The 26,396-nt window shown below is 41.3% G+C and overlaps 1 protein-coding gene across 1 annotated transcript in view; it reads left to right on the top strand.

The window, feature by feature from the left end:
• The window catches only part of fryb (furry homolog b), a gene marked incomplete at both ends in the record, with an annotated part of 45,972 nt that overhangs the window by 11,642 nt on the left and 7,934 nt on the right, over positions 1 to 26,396 (top strand). Inside the window, 46 exons of the mRNA XM_079234435.1 lie at positions 1,007 to 1,060; positions 1,226 to 1,365; positions 1,922 to 2,012; positions 2,758 to 2,837; positions 3,056 to 3,136; positions 4,292 to 4,460; positions 4,816 to 4,908; positions 5,304 to 5,402; positions 7,224 to 7,325; positions 8,201 to 8,304; positions 8,576 to 8,684; positions 9,168 to 9,254; positions 10,063 to 10,234; positions 10,321 to 10,453; positions 10,719 to 10,826; positions 11,041 to 11,167; positions 11,314 to 11,427; positions 11,722 to 11,886; positions 12,178 to 12,264; positions 12,391 to 12,650; positions 12,816 to 13,005; positions 13,693 to 13,817; positions 14,491 to 14,548; positions 14,817 to 14,908; positions 14,985 to 15,157; positions 15,374 to 15,534; positions 15,639 to 15,749; positions 15,872 to 16,026; positions 16,160 to 16,259; positions 16,464 to 16,635; positions 16,918 to 17,168; positions 17,267 to 17,413; positions 17,625 to 17,793; positions 17,931 to 18,021; positions 18,196 to 18,269; positions 19,630 to 19,780; positions 20,966 to 21,069; positions 23,440 to 23,531; positions 23,665 to 23,758; positions 23,950 to 24,169; positions 24,346 to 24,497; positions 24,742 to 24,929; positions 25,018 to 25,112; positions 25,233 to 25,431; positions 25,540 to 25,761; positions 26,145 to 26,343. Coding sequence (XP_079090561.1) covers positions 1,007 to 1,060; positions 1,226 to 1,365; positions 1,922 to 2,012; positions 2,758 to 2,837; positions 3,056 to 3,136; positions 4,292 to 4,460; positions 4,816 to 4,908; positions 5,304 to 5,402; positions 7,224 to 7,325; positions 8,201 to 8,304; positions 8,576 to 8,684; positions 9,168 to 9,254; positions 10,063 to 10,234; positions 10,321 to 10,453; positions 10,719 to 10,826; positions 11,041 to 11,167; positions 11,314 to 11,427; positions 11,722 to 11,886; positions 12,178 to 12,264; positions 12,391 to 12,650; positions 12,816 to 13,005; positions 13,693 to 13,817; positions 14,491 to 14,548; positions 14,817 to 14,908; positions 14,985 to 15,157; positions 15,374 to 15,534; positions 15,639 to 15,749; positions 15,872 to 16,026; positions 16,160 to 16,259; positions 16,464 to 16,635; positions 16,918 to 17,168; positions 17,267 to 17,413; positions 17,625 to 17,793; positions 17,931 to 18,021; positions 18,196 to 18,269; positions 19,630 to 19,780; positions 20,966 to 21,069; positions 23,440 to 23,531; positions 23,665 to 23,758; positions 23,950 to 24,169; positions 24,346 to 24,497; positions 24,742 to 24,929; positions 25,018 to 25,112; positions 25,233 to 25,431; positions 25,540 to 25,761; positions 26,145 to 26,343 — 6,160 coding nt within the window. The remainder of the gene's footprint in view (positions 1 to 1,006; positions 1,061 to 1,225; positions 1,366 to 1,921; positions 2,013 to 2,757; positions 2,838 to 3,055; positions 3,137 to 4,291; positions 4,461 to 4,815; positions 4,909 to 5,303; positions 5,403 to 7,223; positions 7,326 to 8,200; positions 8,305 to 8,575; positions 8,685 to 9,167; positions 9,255 to 10,062; positions 10,235 to 10,320; positions 10,454 to 10,718; positions 10,827 to 11,040; positions 11,168 to 11,313; positions 11,428 to 11,721; positions 11,887 to 12,177; positions 12,265 to 12,390; positions 12,651 to 12,815; positions 13,006 to 13,692; positions 13,818 to 14,490; positions 14,549 to 14,816; positions 14,909 to 14,984; positions 15,158 to 15,373; positions 15,535 to 15,638; positions 15,750 to 15,871; positions 16,027 to 16,159; positions 16,260 to 16,463; positions 16,636 to 16,917; positions 17,169 to 17,266; positions 17,414 to 17,624; positions 17,794 to 17,930; positions 18,022 to 18,195; positions 18,270 to 19,629; positions 19,781 to 20,965; positions 21,070 to 23,439; positions 23,532 to 23,664; positions 23,759 to 23,949; positions 24,170 to 24,345; positions 24,498 to 24,741; positions 24,930 to 25,017; positions 25,113 to 25,232; positions 25,432 to 25,539; positions 25,762 to 26,144; positions 26,344 to 26,396) is intronic.

The following is a 26,396-nucleotide window of genomic DNA, read 5'->3' as shown; positions in this document are numbered from 1 at the left end:
TATTGCATTGTTTTTTCTCATTTCCTATAACCTCTGGTGCATTTAAGTGCCCGGAGCTACAGCTACAAAAAGTTTGTTACATCAACACAAACCAAGTCCCGGTAGTGAATTCCTAAACCATAAGGAAAGGAAGGTATATGCTCCACCATTATGGAAAACATACATTTTAGTCTCATCATGCCCCCAATGAATGGGATTTGATCAAAACAAATGTGGTTTTCCATGTGGTTGTCCTGGATTTACATATCTGCCTGCAGAAGTAACCAAATATGTATGACATACTGTAACCCAACCTCTGATTCTCTCATATTATCTTTTTGTCACGCTAAGTGTACGAGAAACCTCTTCTTCAGATTTTGAATGTTTAATTTAAAATATTATTGTTTTAAATCTAAATGTTTTAGATTGTTGTATGTTTATGGCACTTAGTGCTGAACACCTGATATGTTTCATGAAAGGAACATAACAAGGTTAGTGCCTTAGCAGCTAGTTTGATACTAAGTAGTGAAGTCGGTCCTGGGCTTGTTTTAGGCACTTAGCCGATAATTGCATTTACATTCATCTGAAATAGCAACACTGACATAGGTTTCCGGTGTCTTCAATATTTACAGACTATACAGGTTGGAGTCTGGAGAGATAGCAATTTTAAAAAAATTGACTGCAGAGACACTGAGTTTTGATGAGGGCTGAAACAATTCCTTGAGTGACTCCATTGTTTAATCCTTTTTTTTAAACCCAGATTATGATATGGCACCAAATGGGTTTCATATATTATTACGGAAATCATTTAGTTCTTCATTTTAAGAGACCTGTCTTATTTTGTCTTTTGTATGTACAAATACTCTTTAATAAAGCAAAAGTACTTATCTTATTAATTGATTTAGAATTTAGAATAGTAATAGCTTCAGCACTAGTTCTGATCACAAAGTTTCAGAATAAAATGTCTGCCTGTTCTCGATTTCCTCCGACATTAATGTTTTCCCTTCTGTCTGTTCTTATCTCCCAGGAGAAGCCACTTAACAAATCTCTGCAGAAAGGGGAAGACCCACAGTTCGACCAGGTGCAGTTGACATGGACACATTTGACTTGTCCTGACCCTTTTTTCCTCTGTCATCCACATCTAGCTGCAGCATTGTTTTATTTTGAGAGTGGGATTAACCTGTGTCTCTCTTTCTCTTTTTCTTTCTTTCTCACTCACCTTCACCTGCTCCTTCTTTCTGTGCAGTTGATCAGCAGTATGAGTTCTCTGGCAGAGTACTGCCTGCCGTCCATCCTGAGAACTCTGTTTGACTGGTACAAGAGGCAGAACGGATTGGAGGACGAGTCCCATGAATATCGACCCAGGGCCAACACCAAGTCAAAAAAGTGAGAGGACACAAACTGCACATACACACATTGATTGTAAAACTCTTCTCTGCACCTACCTGAGAAATGGATTTGGAAGTCTAAATTACAGACACAAAAATTGCATGGTCAAAAAACTAAAACACACAACAAACCACTGTGCATGACTATTTCAATATATTCTTATGAAATATTTAATTTATTCATCCCGGCTCAGGATTTTTTTTACTTTTGTTACTTTTGTACATACTTACTTTACTTTTATAGACAATAAGCAATGCTGGAGTAACTACATGTAGCCCTCCCACACAAACGGCAGGAAAACAACGTCTAAATTAAAGAAATACTGCTATTGAATAAATACACTATTAAAGGCAAGTAGTGAGTACACACAGCTATATAGTGAACCAGAAAGTGCCTTCAATTAATTAATTATCGGAAATTTGTTAAAAGCAGATTCTCGTGTGTGTTGGGTACAAAGGCAAGAACAGGAGCTTGCACTTGGGCCTCCATAAAGGATCAACACTGTAACAGTGAGTGTAAAAACTAACTGATTCTTTGTTTCTGTCTGTTTCAGTGATGAGCAACAGAAAGACTACTTATTGGAGAGGAGAGATCTGGCAATAGACTTCATCTTTTCTCTCGTGCTTATAGAGGTTTTAAAGCAGGTGAGTCTCAATTTACAGTGTAAACAGCATGTGTCCTCGTATTTATGAGCATAAATGGGTTCTACTTAAAAAAAGAGAAAAGTCTGTCGTCAAACAGTATTTCAATCACTGGAAACAAAGCTACACTGGTTAAATAATATTTGTCAGGAAACAATTTGGGATATTCAACACACTCTTCCTTGATGAAAGGGAAATGTATGTGTACATCCAATTACTGTTGATGGTACATGTTGTCAATTGAAGCAATACATTCCTCAGCTCTGTATTGATGGAGAAAGCTGAATTTGCATCTGCAAATTTTGCTGTTCTTCCTGCATTCAGCGTCTTCCTGAGACGTTACGGTGATGCAAGGCGCAAGTTCTACTGCTTGCAATGCCACGCCGACGGCATGGCATTGCAAGCAGTAGCTTGGCTTTCTCGATCAACACTGGAATTTACTGCTTCAATTGACAACATTTACTATCAATGCTGATTAGACAGCCACATGAATCGTGGCAATTTTTCCCTTTAACAAAATACTTTATATCAGTTATCCAGTAAATCCCACCCCACTCATGTTAAACTGTATCTAAATTAACGCAAATACAAAATGTTTTATGCATGTTCTTGATTCAGTCAAGGATATGCCGATATATTGCACACCAAGTTTGGACATATTGTTTTAATTAAATGTTCAGTGTTCATATGTCAAGTGAAAAGATGGAAATCAGAATAAAATAATAAAAAACGTTTTCTCTCAATCCAGATTCCCCTCCATCCACTTTTGGATGGACTCATCCAAGAAGTCATAAACCTGACGTTCAAGCACTTCAAATACAAAGAAGGGTAAGATTGATCTATTATAGAAAAAAATCATTTTATAGAATGCATTGAATTTCAGTGTACCAGTAATACACCAACTGCAACATATTCACATGTGGTGTTGGCATCAACATGCATTTACTGTATGCATAGCTCTTACAAATATAGCAAATATGTGTATTGTTATCACAGTCTGCACAGCACTACATACTATAATATTCATGTTTTTGTTCACTTGTTAGGTATCTGGGACCCAACACAGGCAACATGCACATAGTGGCTGACCTCTATGCTGAAGTAGTGGGAGTTGTAGCTCAGTCCAGGTACTGTGCAAATTGGTGTTTATGCTGCTTGTGTGTTTATGAGTGCATGCAATTTCAATGTTTGTATATCAACAGCATCAACATTACATTTTTCAGAATGTTTTTTGTAATGTTCACAAGAAATCACTTTATTATCTACAATTCAGTAGATTATTTACTTATTTTTAAAGCTTAGAAACTGTGTGTGTGTGTGTGTGTGTGTGTGTGTGTGTGTGTGTGTGTGTGTGTGTGTGTGTGTGTGTGTGTGTGTGTGTGTGTGTGTGTGTTGGCAACTGAGGATAATGACACTCCAGAAGATGGTCCTCTGTCTGTGTAATGTTGTGATGAGAGATGAGCACTGTTCCCATTTTCCAGGAGGTTCACAGGGCGACACACACATCCCTGCAACTCTATCTTTCTATCTCATTGACATAATTCGCTCCCTTCCCCTCACCCTAACCTTAACCGTCACGACTGGATCAAAGTCAATACTGAGATCTGGTTTAGCAAATGCAGACTGTCTACTGTGTGGGTGGTGGATTTTACACTTGATTAAGCTTCCTGGAAGATTTCTAACACTCATTGGTATTTGTTTGTAGTACACTATTTACACACAGAGCTGTGAAAAGGTTGAGCACACACTGGCACATACTTTATTCTTGGCATTAAGTGTGTGTTTTTCCAGCTTGGTTTATGGAACACAGTGTTTATGTGTATCTTATTTAAACACTCAGCATTAAACAGAAGACCGATGACTGTTCCACTTACTTAACTGCTGTGGCAACCCCTGTGAAGCATGCAAAAGCAAACGCAAAAAAACGCCCAAAGAATCACGCACACGCACACACATACACATTCCCTCCACATCACCCGTGCAGATGCCATTCTAAATATAGGCCTGCAGAGCACTGTTGGTAAAAATCTACTTGGATGTTGGATACATACACACACACAACCGCACACAACCTTTTGCAAATGAAAAAAAAACACAGGTGAATACAGGAATCGGAGTTCAGTTTAATATGAGCAAATAAACACACGTGAAAAACATCTTGCCACTTTGTTGTAGTTATTCCACTGACAATACCACCACTCACCTGAGACCTGGGTATGAAAACATTTACGAACACTCCAAAGAGAGTGACTGGTCACATCTGGTTGCCATTCACTCTGCAGGTTCCCGGCAGTGAGGAAGAAGTTCATCTCCGAGCTGAAGGAGCTAAGACAGAAGGAGCAGAGCCCCTACGTCATCCAGTCCACCATCAGCCTCATCATGGGACTCAAGTTCTTCCGCATCAAAATGTACCCGGTGGAAGACTTTGAAGCCTCATTCCAGTTCATGCAGGTAGAGCTGAAATAATTTCGTCTCTTATCTGATTTTTACATACCAACAAATTGTAAAAAGGCTCTGGTTTAGGAATCTCGGGGAGTATTTCACAGGACAGACATCCACTTTCTCTGCTCACATTCATCTCTGGAAGCAGTTTAGTCAAAAAGCAATTGTATCCTGACTATCAAGAGGTTCCCTGAGAGTAATTAGGGTTTTTATTGTCCCTTTGATGGTAGTTGCGGTGGTGAGAATGTTTCTCATTTCCTTCATCAGTAACGATACAGGGATTAGAACCGATGACCTTGCATTCACAGCATTATCAAGTACATACATTGTTTCTATAACTGTCTTTAACTCTTTGTCTCCTAAGGAGTGTGCGCAGTATTTCTTGGAAGTGAAGGATAAAGATATTAAACACTCATTAGCCGGACTCTTTGTGGAGATACTTGTTCCTGTAGCTGCTGTAAGTGCATTTCATTTTACCGCTGAGAGTACTTCAGTGTACTTTTGCTTTTTTGGATTAATTTAAAGAGTCACACTGAATTATTGTATTTCTGTTGTACAGTATATCTGCTGGTCTTAATACATAGTGTTTATATCTTGAGAATAGTCATAAGAGAGTAATGAGAATATAACATTTTTAAAAAGTAAGCTTGAATATATGTATGTGTGTGTGTGTGTGTATATGTATATCTATCTATCTATCTATCTATCTATCTATCTATCTATATATATATATATATATATATATATATATATATATATATATATATATATATATATATATAAATAAAGGAGTGTTGGGGTCTGGCAAAAACATCTCTAAACTAACTTTTTTGTTATTCATCCTCCTCCCAGAATGTGAAGAACGAGGTGAACGTACCGTGTCTACGAAATTTTGTAGAAAGTTTGCACGATACCACACTGGACCTGTCCTCAAGGAAGAAACACTCTCTGGTAAGTTTCTCCTTTTACTCCGTTTCATCACTGCTCCTCACTCCTCATTTCCTCTCCATTAACAGCAATTGGGGAAAGCACTTACTGTAACTCTTCAACATGTGGGCTTTTATCTTTCCATGGAAAGGAGACAGGAGTGCAGTATGCCGTACACAGGCATTTTAGAAGCAGTGCTCTTATTAAGATAGTGGTTTCTCGTGAACAAGACTAGTATGAAAATTATCTTCACTGTTTAAAAGGAAATGATAAAATAGGCAATAATCTCTAATGCAGGATGAACACATTCTAACAACATTATTTCCTGCTAACAAAAATCTTCCTCACAAATATTTCCTGTATATTTAGTTTTTTTCTTTATTTTTTTTCTACAAATGAGCCTCCACATAGGCAACAGTCGTGGTCAGAGGCATAATGTTTTCAGATTGTCCGTCCTTCTGTCCTATTCTCGTGAACGCTATATCCAAGGAACGCCTTGAGGGGACTTTTTTCAAATTTGGCACAAAAGTCTCTTGGACCCAAAGATGAACTTATTTGAATTTGGCCATAACTCAAGAATGAATATGGTAATTATGACACTGAACTGCAACCTGACCGGTTGAAAGTAGTTGATTAATTTCTTGTAGTGCAGCTGAGCAATGCTTACCGAGGTAATGTTCCCCTTTAGTCTTCCCCTAAATGTTGCCCCACCTTTGGGTTGTATTCCATAGCCATATGATAGACAGATAAGATGACAAATGTGCTTCATTATTGCTGGTTGCTGTTAATGTGCCTTTTGTGATATATATCCAGGTATCTCCTGCTGTGGCAGGGACTCATGTACTCAGGGCTGCAGACACCTACTCTGTCATTATGCATGTTTCCTTCGTTAGATTCTCCAAATACTCAATAGCAATTTGTGCATTCAAGGCTCGACACACCACTCTGCACACAAATGTTTTCTAAACGAACAGTGCACAGGCATCCATGCGTGTACACAGACAATAACCTGCCATGTCAGAGCAGAATGGATAGATATGATAGGAATGACAGTAATGCGGTGCAATCTGCGTACCTGAGAGCGAGAGGTAACACTGAAATGAGAGGGAGACAGATAACAAATACCAACTTGGATAAGGAGCGACAGGTAAATGATGCACTCCTGAAACCTAGTATTTTCATGACACGGGTGTACCTGGAATCACACATGTCATTGAAGGCATTCATGTGTAACAATGACCTGTCTACATGCCCTTACCAGATGATCGAACAGACCAGACACCAAGTTCACATTCCTGTATGTAGAGTTATCTATAAACTTGCTATGGTTCAAACTGTTGTTGATTTATATTTTTCCATGAAATGGAGGAAGAAATTCCAAGTCCATAAATTAATTAAACAGACAGGCCGACAGAAACCTTTTGGCAATATAAAGCAAAGATAAATAAGCGTTTAATTCCAGAGAGGAAGACATAGATGATTGAGGAAAGAAAAGGGCAGTTTAATGAGGGATTTATATGGCTTGAAACAAGTGGAACATGATTGTGAAAAGATTAATTTGAAATAATGTAATTGCACATTGTTTTTAGATGATAAAGGAGGAGCTCAGAAATTTGATTACAGTTTCAAATAAATGATTCCTAGTTATTTTAATGACAGACTTCAATAAAAGCTTCAACATCTAAAAGCCGTTTCAAAGTCATAGGCTGCAATTTGCATTCTTGTGGAAAACTAGTGAGGAAGACCGCCTGCATCTTTCATTTTATATTTACATTCAATGAATGAACTTTGAATTTGAATCACCTGATGCAAATGTCTCCCATCTGTCTTCTCTCTCCACCCCAGGCTCTGTATCCTCTTGTAACTTGCCTGCTGTGTGTCAGTCAGAAGCAGTTCTTCCTCAGCCGCTGGCACATTTTCCTCAACAACTGCCTCTCAAACCTCAAGGTCAGCCTTGTCTGTGACATGCAAATGCGAGAACTACCGGAGATGGGGTTATTTGTATAGATCACAAGCAGTGTTGTATTCACACACGGAACCAATCCTGCCAGTGCCAAAAATGTCAGCCAATGAAGAATGATTTTGACAAAGTGACAAATAGTACATGCACACAACACTGAGCTTCACACTGCTGCACCAGCATGACATAATACCTCTTCAACTATAAAATCAACGATCAGTATGTATTGCCTTGAGGGAAACATAGAACATAGTGATTGATGGAGGCTCATTAACACTTGATTTATGATCACACTGTCGCACACTGAACATTGCTATATAGGCTCCAAAAGCAGTACATGTAGTGCACATAGTAAATCATGTGTATGTAAGGTATAGGGCTGGTTAAAAACATTTTTAAAAAAGAGAGAAAACTATAACAAAAAATGTATCGTCATTTGAATAATCTGATTATAAAGTAATACAATCCCAAGATCGATCTTTTAATATATGCCTTTTCAAGTGGATTCGTGAAAACAAGCAAACCTCAGTTGAGTCCAAACATGCTAGGAGCTGCTCCACTGAAGGCACCGTCAAACAGCGGTGCCAGTGTGTGTCACTTTACGTTTAATAAAGCAAGACAACTTCATGGCAGAATTCTTTATACCAATCAGTCTGAAATCATTTGTAAACATGTGGATTGCTTTTAAACCCGGATGTGGACATTTTCACAAGTAGTACTGCGAGTAGGTACAATATATGAGGAATGAGGAATACTAAGGTATTTTTGGCCAATAGTAATCCATGTGAAGCATTTTTGTAAGATGTAAGTTTTGTGAAATACTGTACCTGGTAAAACAAGATAAATCTTTGTCTGAATACAGAATAGAGATCCAAAGATGGCACGTGTGGCTCTAGAATCACTCTACCGCCTGCTGTGGGTCTACATGATCCGAATAAAGTGCGAGAGCAACACTGGAACACAAAGGTAACACATGTCACATTATAATTATTATCAACAAGATGTAAGATATAACTTTAAACTTGTCGAGTCTTTAGTGTTATCATGAACAAATAAGGGTACAAGGAGAACTCCAGATCGTTTAATATCGTTTTTAGCAAATGCAGAGCACTTTCGTGATGGTGTTTGTTCTCAGTAAAAAGAGAAATATGTTCTGATTTTGCTGAGGTATTTAACTTATGTCTCAACACTTTCCCCTCCCTCTCTGTCTGTCTCTCGTCTCTCATTCTTTCCCCAGTCGTCTGACGTCCATCACCTCCACGCTGTTCCCCAAAGGGAGTCGGAGCGTTGTGCCCAGAGACATGCCTCTGAACATTTTTGTCAAGATTATCCAGTTTATTGCACAGGTGTGTATCACACTTGCACATACTTTCATACACAAAGTTGGTACACTCTGCTCTTGGCCATAATAAATGAAGCGTTTGTTAGTTTGTAAGTGTGGCGCCAACAATGTGCCAAATTCCAAGATTTATTCTGTGCTTCTTTCTGCTATTACTAAGAAATACAAATACTGGTTAATCAAACATTCTTAGTTGACAGAATTGCAGAAACTGATCAAAAGCAAAAAAAAAGTATTGTAGCACCAGTTGGTCTGATAAAATACAATTACCAAATGGCATACATTACATTTATTGGAAATAACACATATGGATAAATAAGACTTATTACATCCATACATTGCCTTGTTCTGCCTAATATTTTGTATTTATTTTTATAAACCATTATGTAATAAAAATGTCCTATTGGTGACATACAATAGATGGACTTGCTGCCTCACACCACAATAACTCTGACGTCTTGTAACACCAGTTTGTTTGTCCTCTGTTCAGGAGAAATTGGACTTTGCCATGAAAGAGATCATATTTGATCTGCTGAGTGTCGGGAAACCTGCCAAAGCCTTCAGTCTCAACCCAGAGGTAAAGACAGCCAACACAGACATTCAATCATGTGCACACAATCGCACACAGATCAACATTGTATCCCGTGGGCCATGTTACAAGGATGAGCATTCCAGTTTGTATTTGTAGTCCTCAATCAGCGAGGAAGGTAATAGAATGGTATGTTCTCTGTTGGAGCTTTGAATAGGAAATATTTCAGCTGTAGTAAAGAGATGCACTGAGGGGTGATCATATGTCAAAACAAATCATAAGAATCAATGCAGTTTAAAAGGGAAGCGATTTTACTCTTAAGTCATTTTAGAGGTCTTGGGGAGTACGACTGCATATGTGGAAAACAGTTTTTTCAAGCTGTGGCTCCAGCGGGAGCTTGGAGATCTCTGTTTAATTACCTAAAGTGCTGACACTTGAGTTTGAAAATCAAAGAAGCGAGCTTAGCAGACCTCTTGGCCATCTCCTCATCTCAGCTTGAGGCTCGCGGTTCAAGGCTACATTAACCTCAGCGAGCTAAAATTACAGTAAAATGTCAGGATTTTTAGAGTACAATACATTGTTCCATATAGTACATTTTGTAGTAGTAAATTACACAAACTGTAAGAACAACAATCCTTTGAGAGGGACTGTTTTATTGAATGTTTTAAAAATAATCTTCCCAAATAAATGTTCATACACGGTAGTAAACATTCTGTTGTGTCTTCCAGCAGAAACATTTTTTATCTATAAAGTGTAGGCACTGACTGGGGATGTGTGTTTACTCATTGTGTCATTGCTATTGATAACCAGACTACCTGGCACATAGTGAGGATGCTGTGCTTTGTCTGTGTTCTAGCGTATGAACATAGGTCTCCGGGCGTTCCTGGTGATAGCAGATGCTCTGCAACAGAAGGACGGAGAGCCTCCTATGCCCAACACAGGAGCCACTCTGCCTTCTGGGAACTCTCTGAAGAAAAAGAAGACTTATCTCAGCAAGACACTTACTGAAGAGGAAGCCAAACTTATAGGTCTGTGTGTGTCTGTCGGCATTCCAGACAGTGTAATATGAATGTAGCCTCTAACGCCATGAACTGTCTCTTCCTGTCCGACACAGGCATGTCCTTGTACTACTCCCAGGTGCGGAAGGCTCTGGACAACATCCTGCGACATTTGGACAAGGAGGTGGGTCGTTGTATGATGCTCACCAGCGTCCAGATGCTCAACAAAGAACCAGAGGACATGATCACGTATGTAGCTGCAAAGTGCAGTGTTTTTCAACAGCCTTTTAGTCTTGAGGGTTATTCGCATTCTGTATTTAAAGCCCAAGTCGAAAATGATGCACAGGAAATACATGTTTAGCATTTGAAATGATGCTATTTTAACGACTGAACTTTTGGCACAACACACATATCTTATATATTGTTATCTTTTGCAAACATGACCTACCTGTATTTGGAGTTACCTAACATTCCCTGACCTAAGCAAGCGTGCATCCCCCTCCATCTTTTACAGTGGCGAAAGGAAGCCTAAAATCGACCTGTTCAGGACATGTGTGGCTGCCATTCCTCGTATCCTCCCTGATGCCATGTCTAAACCTGAGCTCATTGACCTGCTCTCACGGTGAGTTAGAGACAAGAAATGCTTCATGTTTTGGAATGTCATTACATGCTAATTATATACAAAACCCATATGTTTATTTCAGGACTATATTGTTGAGTTATAACTGATACATTTTATACATTTGTGTTGGAACCCCTACCGTTTTTCTTTCTGTCAATGAGGTTGTACAGCAAGATCTTGTTCATTCAACTCTGGGTTCTCATCTATCCCTCAGACTTACCGTGCACATGGACGATGAGCTTCGTCTTATTTCCCAGAATTCCCTGCAGAGCCTGTTACTCGATTTCTCAGACTGGAGGGAGGACGTCCTGTTTGGTTACACACATTTCCTTTTGCGCGAGGTATACCTTAATTTCACAGAAACATGCAGCTACCTCACCAATACGTTATTAATCCTGCATTCAAAAGGCATTGTCCTTATTAGCAACATATAATATACATGATATTGGCAGCCCTTCTGTAAATGCCTCTCTCCAAACAATTCCAGGTTCAAGACACCCATCAGGGTCTGCAGGATTCCTCAGTGAAGCTCCTTCTCCAGCTGCTCACTCAGTGGAGGTTAGCGCTGCAGCTCCAGGGGAAGACACGAGGTGGAGTTGAGGTTTGTAGTTTAAAACTACTACTTTACAGACATATTTGGTTATTGTGTTCACCCATCACATCATCATATCTCAGAAATTACTGATTGATTGTATTTTCCTTGTTTTGAAATACGTTCAATGATGTCGCTAATCACTAAAATTATAATCTGAGAACAGGTTGGGGTTCTTCAAGCATGTCAATTTGACCCAAGTAAAGTGTCAACTTCCATAACTATGGGTTTAATAACTGGTCAAACAAGGTGGCTTACTGGAATATTTGTACTATTGACTCACTTGTCTTCCTTCTCCTGCAGTCTAGCCCCAGACTGCCAGAGCGAAGCCCTCACTGCTCAGTGCTCCATGCGGTCGAGGGCCTGGCCCTGCTGCTCCTCTGCTCGTGTCAGATCAGCACGAGGAAGCTGGCTGTCGGTGTGTTAAGAGAAATACGCTGCCTCTTCACAGCTCTGGGACATGCTGACGTGAGTACAGGACGCTCACATCTTCCCTGAGCAAACATAGTGGAGAACAATTCACAAGCTTCTCTGACATTTTAAGTTTCTGTATAGATTTAAAGTGAGAAATGTACAGTCCAAAGACAGATATTACCAACATGTATCACACAGCTGGTGGCAAATTTCTACCAAAGAGGGAGAAATTATGGAAGGAGGGATGTAGCTGTAATTAGATATGCAGCATATGCGGCGCATGTATTCTTTCACATTTGTATGACGCTGTTATAAAAATAGATGATTCTATAATTCTCCCTCCAGGATGATGACAAACCCATGATAGAGGTCATGGACCAGCTGAGCCCAGCCGTAATGGACAGCTTTGTTCATGTGGCTGTCTCTGACTCGGTAAGTGTGTTTATGTGGAGCATGTATCGGTAACATTAGTACATCAGATAAGTTATTCATATCACAATCCTCCAAGTCACTTCCTCAGCGGCTGTGTATCGTTCCTAAATGCCTCCCCTCCCTCAGTCTACCTTGCCTCTCAGCCACCATGTTGACCTCCAATGGCTGGTGGAGTGGACGGCTCGACTGGTGAGCAGCTCCTACGACGTGAAGAGCCCCAGCCATGTCTGGATCTTTGCCCAGTGTGTGAAGGACCCATGGGTGCTCTGTCTGCAAATCTTCTTGCGGCAGGAGCACCTGCCCAAACACTGCCCCATCGCCCTGGGATACGCCTGGCCCTACGCTTTCACGCGGCTGCAGCTGCTACTGCCACTGGTTGACCCCAAGTACAAGAACACACATTATTATATTATACTTGTTAGGCATTTAACAGCTATTTTAACAACACAGTGACCATAGAATGATCACGTATCTCATACAACAAATGATCCATGTGTATGGGAGATTAAGATATCTGACCACTTGTCTATTCTCTTTTTGTCTTTCTGCAGCAGTCCAGTGAATGCAAAGAAGACCAGCACGGCAGGCTCCAGTGACAACTACATCTCTCTGTGGCGTAACTACCTGATCCTGTGTCTAGGTGTGGCTAAGCCCAGCATTATGTCCCCCGGTCATCTCAGAGCCTCCACACCAGAGATCACAGCCACCACGCCCGACGGCAGCGTCACCTACGACAACAAGGTGGGTGTGCTGGACATGTTTGGATTGTTCAAATAGTTCCATGTCCTGAAAAGCCTTGGAATTTTTCACAGTCAGGGAAAAGTTTTGTTATTGTTGTATGTAGATCATTCAGCCAATTCTTTCTCTAAAATGTCAGAAAACAGTGAAAAAATGTCCATAGCAACTTCCCAGAACCCAAGGTGATGTCTTGTTTTGTCCAACTAGCCGACCAAAATCTAAATCAATTCAAATTATATTAATATATACCAGGAAAAAAAGCAACAATAAACACAGGACTTTCGTTCAGGAGACTGCTGTTCGTATCCCGTGCAAAACTAAAAGTAAACGTTGACATTTTGTCACGTCAGTCGTTAGCGTTTTTAGTCACGTGACTCGCGTCACTTGCTAGCCATGTCAGTCGTTTGTCAGTAAAGTTAATGCCAAACACACTCTTTTACTAAACCCAACTAAGTGGTTTTGTTGCCCAAACCCAAGTTCCTGAGAAGACGGAAGTTAATTTTTAAAAGACACTGTACATTTAACGAGTGGAAACTGACACACTGTCGCAAGAGGTACATCTAAAGCATCTTAGTTTGAAGCTTTGAGCCACTGACCAAGTGCCTGTATTTGACGAGTTGGGAGTAAGAGCGTGTTTTAGGTTGTTAATGTTGCCTGATCAATGTTTGTGTATTTCTTTGTATTTCTCAGGTGATAGGTACTCCCTCAGTAGCCTGGCTTTTGAAACAGCTCGTCCCGCTGATGAGAGCAGAGAGTTTGGAGATCACAGAGTCTCTGGTGCTGGGGTTCGGATGCACAAACGCTCTGGTCTTCAGGTACTGGAACAGGATCATTTAGAGATGTGCACCGACGTCATTCTCAATAAGATGTCAAAGAAATTGTCAAATACATTTCTGAGTTAATGCTCAGATGTTCAACAGTCATAAACTGTGAATAATAATAAACACACAAAGCCTAAACGGAAGGAATGCCACGAGACCGAACTCAACAGAAAATGGATGATGTGCTAGATTTGACCCTTTCCCCTTACATAAGTCTTTTCATGCTGCCTTCTATTACTGAATCCCATCTGTCCTTACATTCTCTTCATAACTGAGCTGCATGTCCCTTTGACATTCAGAAAAAGAAAGAAAAAAGTATGTCACTGATCTTTTGAGGGACAGAGATAGATCAAATATTTCCAAAGGACAAAGGTGTCATTGTGAAAGGGAGGTATTTCATTTATAAAGAGATCATCTATTTTTTTAACTAAAATGTTTTCCAAAAGGGCATTCATTGTTGTCAAAGAGATTAAGGTCTCCCCAGACAAATTTGTCTGCGGAGATTAGTGTTTTTTAGGACATGTGACATTTGGGTTGCACAAGATAGATATCTGTTGCAAACCATGCTGTTTCCTTAAATCAGGCCGTCCTCTATCTACAAGGAAGCATGATTTGAACACTAATGTAGCACTCAATTGACTTTTGCCCTCTTTGATCCTGTTCATAGGGAGCTAGTCGAAGAACTCCATCCACTGATGAAGGAAGCACTGGAACGTAGGCCGGAGGTAACACACTCACAGCACTGAGAGAGAAACACACAAACACACAAACACACAGAGAGAAACACATTCACAGCACTGAGAGAGACACACTCAGCACTGAGAGAGGATCAGATTCACTTTATTGATTTCAGACAGAAAATTGTGAAAACCTCCTCCAAATGTTCAGTCTCTCTAAACTCAGTCTCTTTTTACTTTCAATAATCCGGTATACACAAAACAACATATGTATATTAATATATATTTGGCAGTAAATGGAAAACTTTGCTTTCAGAACAAGAGGCGCAGAGAGAGAAGGGATCTTCTCAGGCTGCAGCTGCTGAGGATCTTTGAACTGCTGGCTAATGCAGGAGTTATCAGTGACAGGTAGCACACACATTTAATCTAGAGTAATTTCTTGCCGGCTGATACACACATATAATTATCTTCTCTTTCCATACAGCACTAATGGAGCACTAGAGCGGGATTCACTGGCCCTGGGTGCCTTGTTCCTCGAGTACGTGGATCTAACCCGGATGCTACTAGAGGCTGAGAATGAAAAGGAGATGGACGTGCTTAAAGATATTAGAGCCCATTTCAGTGGGATGGTGGCTAATCTCATCCAGTGTGTTCCTGGTAAATCACTGTATAACTTTTTTATGATATTATATGTCACAATACATTGGTCGTTTAGTAGTAGTAGATGTTGTAGCCTTGGCTTCCGCAGTGTTTTGACAAACTAAATTCCAGTCAGACTTAAATTTACATTTGTAATCTATCAGCATTTTATTTTTTGTCTTCTATTTTGACCATCCATGCCTCTCTCTTTCTCTCACCCTCACATTTGCGCAGTCCACCACAGACGCTTTCTCTTCCCTCAACAATCTCTGAGACACCATCTCTTCATTCTCTTCAGCCAATGGGCTGGACCCTTCAGCGTCATGTTCACGCCCCTCGATCGCTATAGTGACCGCAACCACCAGATCACTCGCTACCAGTACTGTGCTCTCAAGGTAACAATACCGAAACGTCCCAAACCCTGCTATACTACAGGAGTTATTCTGTTATTTTCTGGCAGAAACTTCAGAATTAACTCAATTTAACTTTTGTCTCATAGGCCATGTCAGCAGTTCTGTGTTGCGGTCCAGTGTTTGACAATGTGGGTCTATCTACTGACGGCTATCTCTACAAATGGCTTGACAACATCTTGGCCTGCCATGACATACGGGTAAGTCAACTGTTACCTTTAACTTGTTGCACAGGAGCTTTCTATGAGTTGTTGTTCCCTTTGTGTAATTTCCTATATATGTGGATTATTCACCTCTACATAATAACTTGTGTTTGGCGTAGGTTCACCGTCTGGGCTGTGAGGTGGTCATCCTGCTCTTAGAACTAAACCCAGACCAAATCAATCTGTTCAACTGGGCTGTGGACCGCTGCTTCACTGGGTCTTACCAGCTAGCGTCTGGTTGCTTCAAGGCCATTGCCACCGTCTGCGGCAACAGGTGGGGAATCACGCCTTTTGCTACATTCATTAGAATCTGCCTGTTACGCCCCCATATAGAAGGGTAGGTAGTCTACAGCTATTGAGATAGTAACCAGCAACTAACTAATGACTATTCCTCCTTACTTTGCCAGGAATTACCCATGTGATCTTGTGACCTTGCTCAATCTGGTGTTGTTCAAGGCCTCTGATACCAGCAGGGAAATATATGAGATCTCAATGCAGCTGATGCAGGTACACACACACACACACACACACACACACACATACACATACACATACACACACACACACACACACACACACACACACACACACACACACAGGTCTTGTGTATATTTTTCCATTTTATGCAAACAGGTGGGAAAGGCGAGCACAAGCATAAAGCCAAAACCTGCAATGCATTATGAGTGTAAAAGATGAATAATATGTCTGCAGGTGCTGGAGTCTAAGCTGTGTGCGTACTCTAAGCGAATGGTGGAGCAGAAGCCTGGTAATATTTTGTATGGAACACACGGTCCTCTGCCTCCGCTGTACAGCGTCAACCTGTCTCAACTCTCCATCCAGCTGGCCAGCATGTACCCAGAGCTCACTCTGCCTCTTTTCTCAGGTACATGTTTTCAGGGTGAATGTGTACATTACAATGCGATATGCTAAATCTTTAGTGTAAATCATAGTGTATCCATTGAGTCCTGAAGCAGGGAGGAATGCCTCCAAAACAGCACAATCCCTTTGAACCCGTACATTTAAAAACTCCCAAGAGGCGAGGATACTCTCGGAGATAGCTGTTAGATTTGCTCCCAATGTCTCTGCTGTTATTGAACACATTTAACGAACGCTCAGCTTCCCAAAGACACTTCTAACATGTATTCCTCTGACATTTTTTCACCAGAGGTGAGCCAGCGTTTCTCAACCACCCACACCAACGGCAGACAGATAATGTTATCCTACCTGCTACCCTGGCTCAGTAACATTGAGCTAGTGGACACAGGGCTCCTCCCCCCAGCCTCAAGCCCCTGCACACCAGAGGAAGAACCACGTGGTCAGGGGCAGGGCATGTCCCCCAGTCTAAGAGGCAACGGCTGGGGCTCCTTACAGGCGACATCCCTGGTGCTCAATAACCTTATGTTCATGACTGCTAAGGTAGGAAGCTATTTGTGTGCTTGTTTCTGAAATTACTCCGCCTTTTCCAGTGAAATCTACTGCCTGCCAACTGGACATTTTTCTCTTCACATTATCAGTACGGAGACGAGGTTCCTGGCCCAGAGATCGAGAATGCCTGGAACGCTCTGGTGTCTAACGAGAGGTGGAGCAACAACCTGCGGATCACCCTGCAGTTCCTCATCAGCCTGTGTGGAGTCAGCAGTGATACGACACTGTTGCCTTTTGTAAGTGTAGTCTGTACACACCGACATACACCGCTTAAAACTCCCAGATTTCAAAGTAAAATAATGTCAAATATAATGAAATTTAAATGATTGCCACAAATTACTGGTACTGGGTTGTAGATTATATTTTATGATTATAGGAAATACCGTAGCAAAAATGGAGATAATGTGAGGAATACCAATTAATACTGTATGTTTGTATCTGTTTTAGATAAAGAAGGTGGTTATCTACCTGTGTCGCAACAACACTATCCAGACGATGGAGGAGCTCCTGTTTGAGTTGCAGCAGACGGACCCAGTGAACCCTGTGGTGCTGCACTGTGACAACCCTCCATTCTATCGCTTTGCTGCCAGCAATAAAGCCTCCACCTCACAAACAGGTAAGAGGAGGAGGTGTTCCTGTCTTATTCTCTATTTTCATCTCCACCATGACTTTCGGTCTGAACTCGACATCTTTTTACGTGACGGATGATTGACTGTATTGCTGAAGAATAACTCTGAAATGTGTTCTGGTCAGGCACCACGTCCAGCAGTAACACGGTGGTGGCTGGTCAGGAGAACCTGACGGACACGGATGAGAATAAGCTGGTCAGAGAAAGTGAAGAGCGGTAAGTATTAATACATTTACAACAGTCGCTCAATAGTCTTGTGCAAGTAGATAAAATATGTCAAACATGTCGGCATCCTATGAGTGCAGTTATGCACTTCAACTTTTCAGTCACAAAATAAGACATTTAGCAAATTCTGTATTTTTAACTCTTAATGTCATGCATTTGCCTCAGCATGGCCAGGGCTCACAACAGACTGGAGTCTCGCTACAGCAACAGCTCTGGGGGCTCCTACGAGGATGAAAAGAGTAAGTTGTCTTGGTTCTCATGAGAATGAATGTACAAACTTGCTTTATTTTAATAATGTGTACTCACACACGCACACAGCCCAAGGGGACTCATAGCTGTTATTTGGAAAGAGCTCCAGGACTTGGATTCTTCCTGTCAGTGCATACTGTTCACCACTTTCTTTCAGACTGAATAAAACAGCTATTGTTATATGGCCAAGCTAAAATGTTTGTGTCTTATTCACTGCATTAAATGTTTGCCGTTTATGTAGTAGTTATATCTAAAACATGTTGTTTATACACAAGCCAAGGCCCACCACTGAACCCTTTGACACAGATACACAGATTTAACCTCAACCACGGTGCCCAGCCTATCTTTAGCAAGCATCTGTGTTGAGAGACTTCCAGGCATGACATGACTCTGCTGCTGGTAGTACTCATGTGACCAAGCAGAGCTGTAACCAGCCAAGTACGAGGGTGGGTCCATTTTTCAAAAGCTGGATCTTTCACGTCTTTCATCAAGCCAGTGTTTGATGAGATAGTTATTTCATGCTTAACCATGACAATTAGCTACCCTTTTATGTTGTCAAGCACTTAAAGAGCAAAATATCTTCCTCAGTACGTATGTTTTTCTTTTTTTCAAAATGTTCAGCTCTTTTGGATACGTTTGGATTTCCTGCTGAAAATGAAACCATGTCCCTGAGGTTATGTGTAACAATATTTCTTGACTGGGGCCGTATCTTCCTGTATTTTCTGTAGGCTGCCAAGCAACTGCCCGTAAAATGTAAAATTGTTGTTTTTGGTTTTGTACGGATTAAACAATTGAGATGTAAGGTGTTAATTAGTGAGCTTTAGAGGTGCTGATGAGATTACCCACCTCTATTTTCATATATATTGCATGTCCGGTATTGGTATCAATCTTCTCATTAACTCTTTACAATAAAGCAAATAAGCATATTTCAACATTTAAGCTAAATACAAAACATAATAAATTGAATACATTTCAAAACTGAGTATGTTTAGATCACGAAATAAAATAAACTATTGTATTAGTGTAGTAATTTAAACTTAAAGTGCCAACAGCTGCAAACATCCTGAAGAACCACTTTGTTGTTGAAATATCTGGACTGCGACTTAGCTCTGTTTGGAATTCTACACGTTTTGAATGAGCTGCTTATGGGCGGTTCGTAAAAGTGGCCCGTCACATTACCTGTTTGTCACGGCTCTGATATTCATGTGACATAACTTTTTTGTGCTTGAGGGTCTATGGTCAGCGCATTGTGAATGTGCATTGTGAAAGTTAAGAGGGAGAAAGAGCCTTGTGTGTGTATAAGATATATGTTACACTAAACTAAAAATTGTGATTTGTCTGTTTCTGTAGCCGACCCACTCCCACCATATGCTGGTTGGCTACTGGGTGTTCTGGAAACCAACCATTCTCAGCCGTTACCCATGCCCATTAACGGAGGCTGCTGGGCTCCTTTGGTTGACTACCTCCCAGAAACCATCACACCCAGAGGACCACTGCATAGGTAAACACAAACAAACATGGACGCACACTGAACGACTATCCACTCTGAAACAACCACAAGGATCGCACGCAGAAAACAGATTTAGAGTTGAACCAGCAATGTTACTTTCAGCAGCGTATCAGCAGACTCAGCAAAGAAAGGTATTTTCTCACAGACTTGTAACACCTACTCTCTCAGATGGTCTGATAAACTGAGCACAGAATGAAAGCCAACCAGCCTGCTCTCTCTGCTATGTAGAGAATGAGTATTAGAAGGGATTTATTAGTCTAGCTTCTCCATCTCTCTCGACACCTCAAAAGTCATTACTGAAGATGAGTTTCAGGCTAGATTTATTACATTAATGGTGCAGGTTTTTTTTTTCCAGGCAAATACAGTTTCTGTGTGTGCAGTTTGTCATGTTAATTATTGTTAGAGAGGAGCCTCAACAGCAATATACACACAAAAGCAGTTACTAGAATAAGACTTGCATGATAATGTGCACTAGGTGATATAGTGAAATACACCTGCCAAAAAAGTTATTGTTTTGCACAATCTGTGTCTCAGTTGTCAAATGTACTTCAGTCATGAACAGGATCTGTATCAGTAAGCCAAGGAATGCTTTTAAGAGGTAAAACAAACTAGGTTTCTCTTGAATGTAATTGTCTTGAGCTTTTTTCTTTGACTTGACTTAAAGCTGAAATAATTTGTCAATGATAGACTTGATTAATTGATCAACAGAATTGTTTAAAAATGTATTTGTCATTTTCTAAAGAAAGATCCCTGGTTCATACTGCTCAACAACCAACGTGAAGACACTACCTTGGATTTTTTTTCTCGATTGTCAAAGACTTTATAGACTAAAACGATGAATTGATTATGAAAATATAATAATTCGTTGCGGTGTTAATTTGATTGAAGGATAAAATCATTTCCTATTGACCCTTTATTCTGAATAACATAACAAAAATGTTGTCATGGCTAAATCTTCAGGATATTTGCTCCATGAGACTACATGCGGGCTAACTGATTTCACATGTGCTTGAACCCAATCCTTCAATAATCACATTGCTCAGTACACCACCCCACACAGTCCATGGAGGGAGCATGCACTGCTGATAGTGTGTGTGTGTGTGTGTGTGTGTGTGTGTGTGTGTGTGTGTGTGTGTGTGTGTGTGTGTGTGTGTGTGTGTGTGTGTGGGTTTTCAGGTGTAACATTGCAGTGATCTTCATGACGGAAATGGTGGTGGACCACAGCGTGAGAGAAGACTGGGCTTTACACCTGCCCCTGCTACTACATGCCCTCTTCTTGGGTAGGCGTACACAACACACACGTAACTCAGATATGATATATCTTTCTCTTGGTACAAGCCCAGAGGAAGGTAAAAGAAAACAGCCTCAATGTCATGCAAGTTTTGTATTCTGTGTTTAAACTGGACTAGCTGACTGGTCAACTGTATGAAGTTCTCCAGCCGGTCTCACTCTTACCTCCAAAATGAGGTACCATGAGGTGGACTTAAAGGAACTTTAAATAGAAGATCGAAAATCTTTATTTACTGATATGCCAAAAAGGTTGTTTACACACAAACAAAGACAGACAAAAATAACCTTTTGAGGTGTGTAAGCATTTTCAATGACGTCCAATAAGATCATCACGTGACAGTGTGAGGTTTTATCTGCATTCGTCACAGACGCGCATTTCAGGACAGACCGTTCTCTTGAGTCACCAAAGACACGGACACATTCCCCTAGGCCTGCATTTCTCTCTCAGACATGTGGACGCATACCAGTGGCGGGCCGTGCTTTTACGACCTAGGCCTTCAGTGCCGTCTGATATTGTTTACATAAATACACGCATGATGGGATGCTGCGTCATTAATGGACAATGCTAGTTGTTCACATCAACAAGAACCAATCACATTTAGTTATGTATCCAAGGGTTTATCTTGCGCCTCTACTTCACTTTATTAATAAAACAACAACACGATGCTGCATAGTTTGCACAAGACGGCAACCACTTTTATTCTCGTTCCACACTTAACTAGAACATTTCCTCTCCTTCCGTTTTTCCCTTCACAATAAAAGCCCCAGAAACGAAAATCGGAACACTGCTTCCTAGAGAACTGTCCAAGTGCTCAATATAATAGCTTACCATTATATCAAAACATGACAAAACAATCCAACAAAACAGCTAAAACGCCACACCTCTCTGCAGCCGCAGAAGTAGCCCAACTCCCTGTTGTTCTCCCTGCGCCGTCTCTCAGCCAGCCACTCCTCTGGCACCCACCGACGAAGCCACCACCCTCACCCGAGGTGGCTTGGAAAACATTACATTACATCTTAATTAGCTGACGCTTTTATCCAAAGCGACTTAGGTCTGGAGCTCTCCCAACACCTCCACCCCGCGAACTAGCTTAGCTTGGCTCGTAAACTAGCTTAGCTTAGCTCTGTGGAAGTGGGAGCCAGCGGAGAGCCAAGCAGTGTGAAAAAAACAAACACAAAAAGCTGTTCACTCACCAGATGCTGTTCATTTAATAAAGACAAAGTCCATCCGCCTCTCTTTGTTAACACAGTTCAATGACGTGGTTGTTCAGTTCATCTGTATGCTTCAGTGAGGATCTTTAATGCCAAAACATGCCCAACCCTCCATGAGAAAGGCATAAAGTAAATCCCCCACCAAGTCTGTTTCTCCTCCTTTGGCCATTAAGTGTTAAAACAAGCAAAACACTAATCATGTCATAACTTTGCTCGTTTCAGCCTGAATTCTTCTTGTGCTGGCAGTAAGAACCCAGCAGCAGAGCTCTGCTGCAACCGAGCTTTCTGTTGACACACTGACCAATCACAGCGCATGTTAATGGTCACGCGGGCCCTGTGACAAATCACACATCCAGAACACTAGCAGGCCGTCCCCATGTAGTTTAACCCGCTATTCTACCATAGAGAAGCAGAGGTAAAATCGGATTGGATAAGAGCTCTCCTTAACCAGCTGCCAAGCAAGCCGCGCCGCGGCCGGAAGCTGAGGAACAGACGAAGACAGGAGCTGTGCAATGAGAAAATAAGCTAACAGGGAAAAATAATTATAATACATGTAGTGTATTTGTGAAAAACTATTACATTATAAAATAGCTATAACTTTGTGATTCTGTTTAGGCCAGCAGAGAAGGCTTAGCAGGCCCTCACGGCCCGCCACTGACGCATACCTACCCTGTCACCTGTGCTGAAATGTATTATTTGGATATTCAGCATACTAACTCAAGTTGTCATCCAATCTGTATGACTGTGTGAGGGATGTTGTCTTAGAACTAATTGTGTAATGTTTCATATATTAATACTGGCAGTGAATTGGGAGAAATATTGTCATCGCAACCAATGACGCACAACAAGCCCTCATACAGGTGGGCCTTTAAGAAACTGTACACCAACATATCTGGACACAGTAACAGCATCAAGCAATATTTCAAGTATTTTTCTTCTTATAATTAATGAATTCCTAAGAATTGTAATCTGTACATACAGTGAGACAGATATGCAGATGGATATCAGCATGTATACAAGCTGATGAACATAAAAAAGTACACACATTATATTGTGTGTTTTTCTGTTTCTTTGCATGCATCTATTATAGTATAGTATAGTAATCTTAAACATGTGGTTGTCTTACTGGATGTGTATTTCATTGACAGGACTGGACCACTACAGACCAGAGGTCTATGAACACAGTAAACGTCTCCTTCTCCACCTCCTTATTGCTCTCTCCTGCAACAACAACTTCCAGGTCAGAGTGGGATCCTCATATTTGTTGTTATAATGCTATTTTAGCCTGAATTAGCATTGCATAAAGAGGCAATGAAAATGTAGTTGGTTAAAAATGAATTGAAATGATTGAATCTTCCTTTTTGTGTTTCCAGGTAATAGCCTCAGTTCTGATGCTGACGAGAGAGATAAGTGACAACAAAACCCTCACGATTAAGTCCAGCTACCACACAGAGTACCAGCAGTCGCGTAAGTCGAAAATACTCCACATGCAAACACATATGTATTAATCCTGTGACATTTACTCATGTAGAGAATAGATTGTTTGATTAGAACCTATAGAAATGTGCTGAAACAATGCAGTATATAACAATATGATAACGCTGCAGGGAAATATATTAATAATATACTCTGTATACTCTATCGTCATGTTCACTTAGATGCACCTGACTTCCTGCGAGAGTGGCAGGCTTCTCCAGTGGCGGACTCCGGCCTCAGCTCCACCTCCCACTCGTCCTCTGCCAGTCTTGGTGGCGGCAGCACTGCAGGCAGTGTTGGAAATTTGCCCCTTGTAACACCTGATGACCTGGAGGACCTTGAGGATATGCCCAATGAAACCGATGAGAAGACAAACAAACTCATTGAGTTCCTCTCCACCAGGTAGGCATGCCTACTGTGGCGATCTGTGCAATTGTAGAAGTTTGGCATACAAAGGTTCAAGCAGGTGTGTTAGCAAAGTGCATCTGTGTCTCACTGTCGTGCGCTCTATGTGCACTATGCACATACTTAAGTGCTTGCTAAACATGTATGTGGTGCTACTGGTGGTGGGTATACAGTGCCTGGAGTACTGTGTTGTTGTTGCTCAGAGCGTTTGGGCCGCTGTGGTTGCATGAGGACATCACACCAAAGAACCCCAACTCCAAGAGCACGGAGCAGCTCTCCAACTTCCTACGCCACGTCGTCTCTGTCTTTAAAGAGTCAAAGTCAGGTGAGAAACTGCTCACAATGTCAAATGTCTTTCCTATCTTATTCTACTTCCATATGATTTGTTTAAATCCCTCTTCAGTGTTCGACCATGAGACAATTCACTACACTTAATGCATACATAGCACAAAATGAATGATAAAGTCTAGGCGCAAATCGAGTCTGCTAATATTCACAGTAACGCTTATCTACAGACAAACCTGCAAGTGTGTATCTTTATGTGTCTTTGTACCCATCTATTTCTACAGACTTCCACCTGGAGCATCAGCTGAGCGATGTGGCTTTACAGACGGCTCTGTGCAGCTCCTCGCGTCACTATGCTGGTCGCTCTTTCCAAATCTTCAGAGCCCTCAAACAGCCAATTAACAACCACGCTGTCTCTGACCTGATCTCGCGCCTCGTTGAGGTTGTGGGAGAACACGGAGACGAGGTGCAGGTGAGATTGTCGGGTTAATAACCGTATATAAGAGACACACAACACCCTCTTTACTCTGTAAATGAGAATGCATGCTGGTATGTTTCAGGGCTATGTGATGGAGGTGCTGTTGACGTTGGAGTCAGTGGTGGTGAATCTAGCAGAGTGTCTGAAAAACAGTGACCTTATGGCAGCTCTAACCAGGTAGGCCTCTTTAAGAGAGAAACATTAAAGTTTAGCCAGCCTTTATGTTGTGAAAATACCATACTTAACATTATGTAACCATATTCAGGTATATACAATTTTACTGTGTTTAATTCACAGGACATCCTCACCAGACTTTGTGATGAGCGACAAACTTATGAACAGAAAGAGCACAGGTCAGTTGAACTTCCCCGGCCCGGGATTTGTCGGTCTGTCATCACAACGGCACCAGCGCTCTTACTCAGTCCCCAAGAAGTTTGGCGAGTGCGGATACCAGTTGAGTGATCCTCCCCGCAGTGCAACTCTGGATCGCATACAGGCAAGACAGGAAGATTGTTGTTTAGTGTGATACCTTAATGCGGGAGCAGACTTGTTCAACACAGTGCATCTCACTAATTCAGTGTGATATTACATTTTCAATCGACAGGCCTGCAACAGTCATGGCCTCGCCCGGACAGGAAGAACCCCCGGGTCCTGCACATCATCAACCAATCGCATCGATCCCAGCGTTCTATCGGATCCTGCCCATGTTTCCCATCCTTCAACAATACTGGCCACAGTCTTCTGGGTGGCGGTGGCCCTCATGGAGTCAGACTTTGAGTTTGAATATCAAATGTCACTGCGCCTCGTTCACAAGTTGCTGTCAAAGGTAGATGAGATGAAATTTACAGATCTTAATGCGGAAGATATTTAAATGTAGTATCATAAGTTCAGGCAGAGGTCAGACTAGAAGCAGAAGAGTGCAAGCAATGTCTGAAGGCTGTGCTGCTCCTTCCTACCAACTGGTCCGGCCATCCTAAAACCTCATACTCTTACTAGTAAGGCTACAAAATTGCCCTGTTTATTATATATTTAAGGTAAAGCTTCCTTTCTCATGACTATAAAGCATTTTAGTTCATTTCAGATATCAGTTCTGTGCAGAAGTAAAAGCAACTGGCTATGAAATCAGGTTGTCAGAATGCATTTCAGGAGGAAACTAAATAATACAAGCAACTTCCAGTTTCAGTTAAAACAAAAAAACTCTTTTCCCAGGTGCCCTTAGACAGAGCCGAAAACCGCGAACGCCTCGAGAAGCTGCAGGCTCAGCTGAGATGGAGCGGGTTCTCTGGGATTCAGCAGCTTTTGTTGAAAGGTTTTACCTCCCAGGCCACCTCTGACCTCACCTTACAGCTCTTCTGCCAGCTCACGCCGGTCTCCCGCGTGCCTGTTGTTGACAGCTCTCAGTCTATAGGTATGTACCGGGGGTCACGGTGATCTTCATCTTGTATTACTTTAGTAGCTAAA

The sequence above is a fragment of the Taurulus bubalis genome (assembly GCF_910589615.1).
Source record: "Taurulus bubalis genome assembly, chromosome: 2".
In the NCBI taxonomy this organism is placed as follows: Eukaryota; Metazoa; Chordata; class Actinopteri; order Perciformes; family Cottidae; genus Taurulus; species Taurulus bubalis.
The sequence above is the reverse complement of the archived record's forward strand: the minus strand, read 5'-3'. Positions and strand labels throughout refer to the sequence as shown.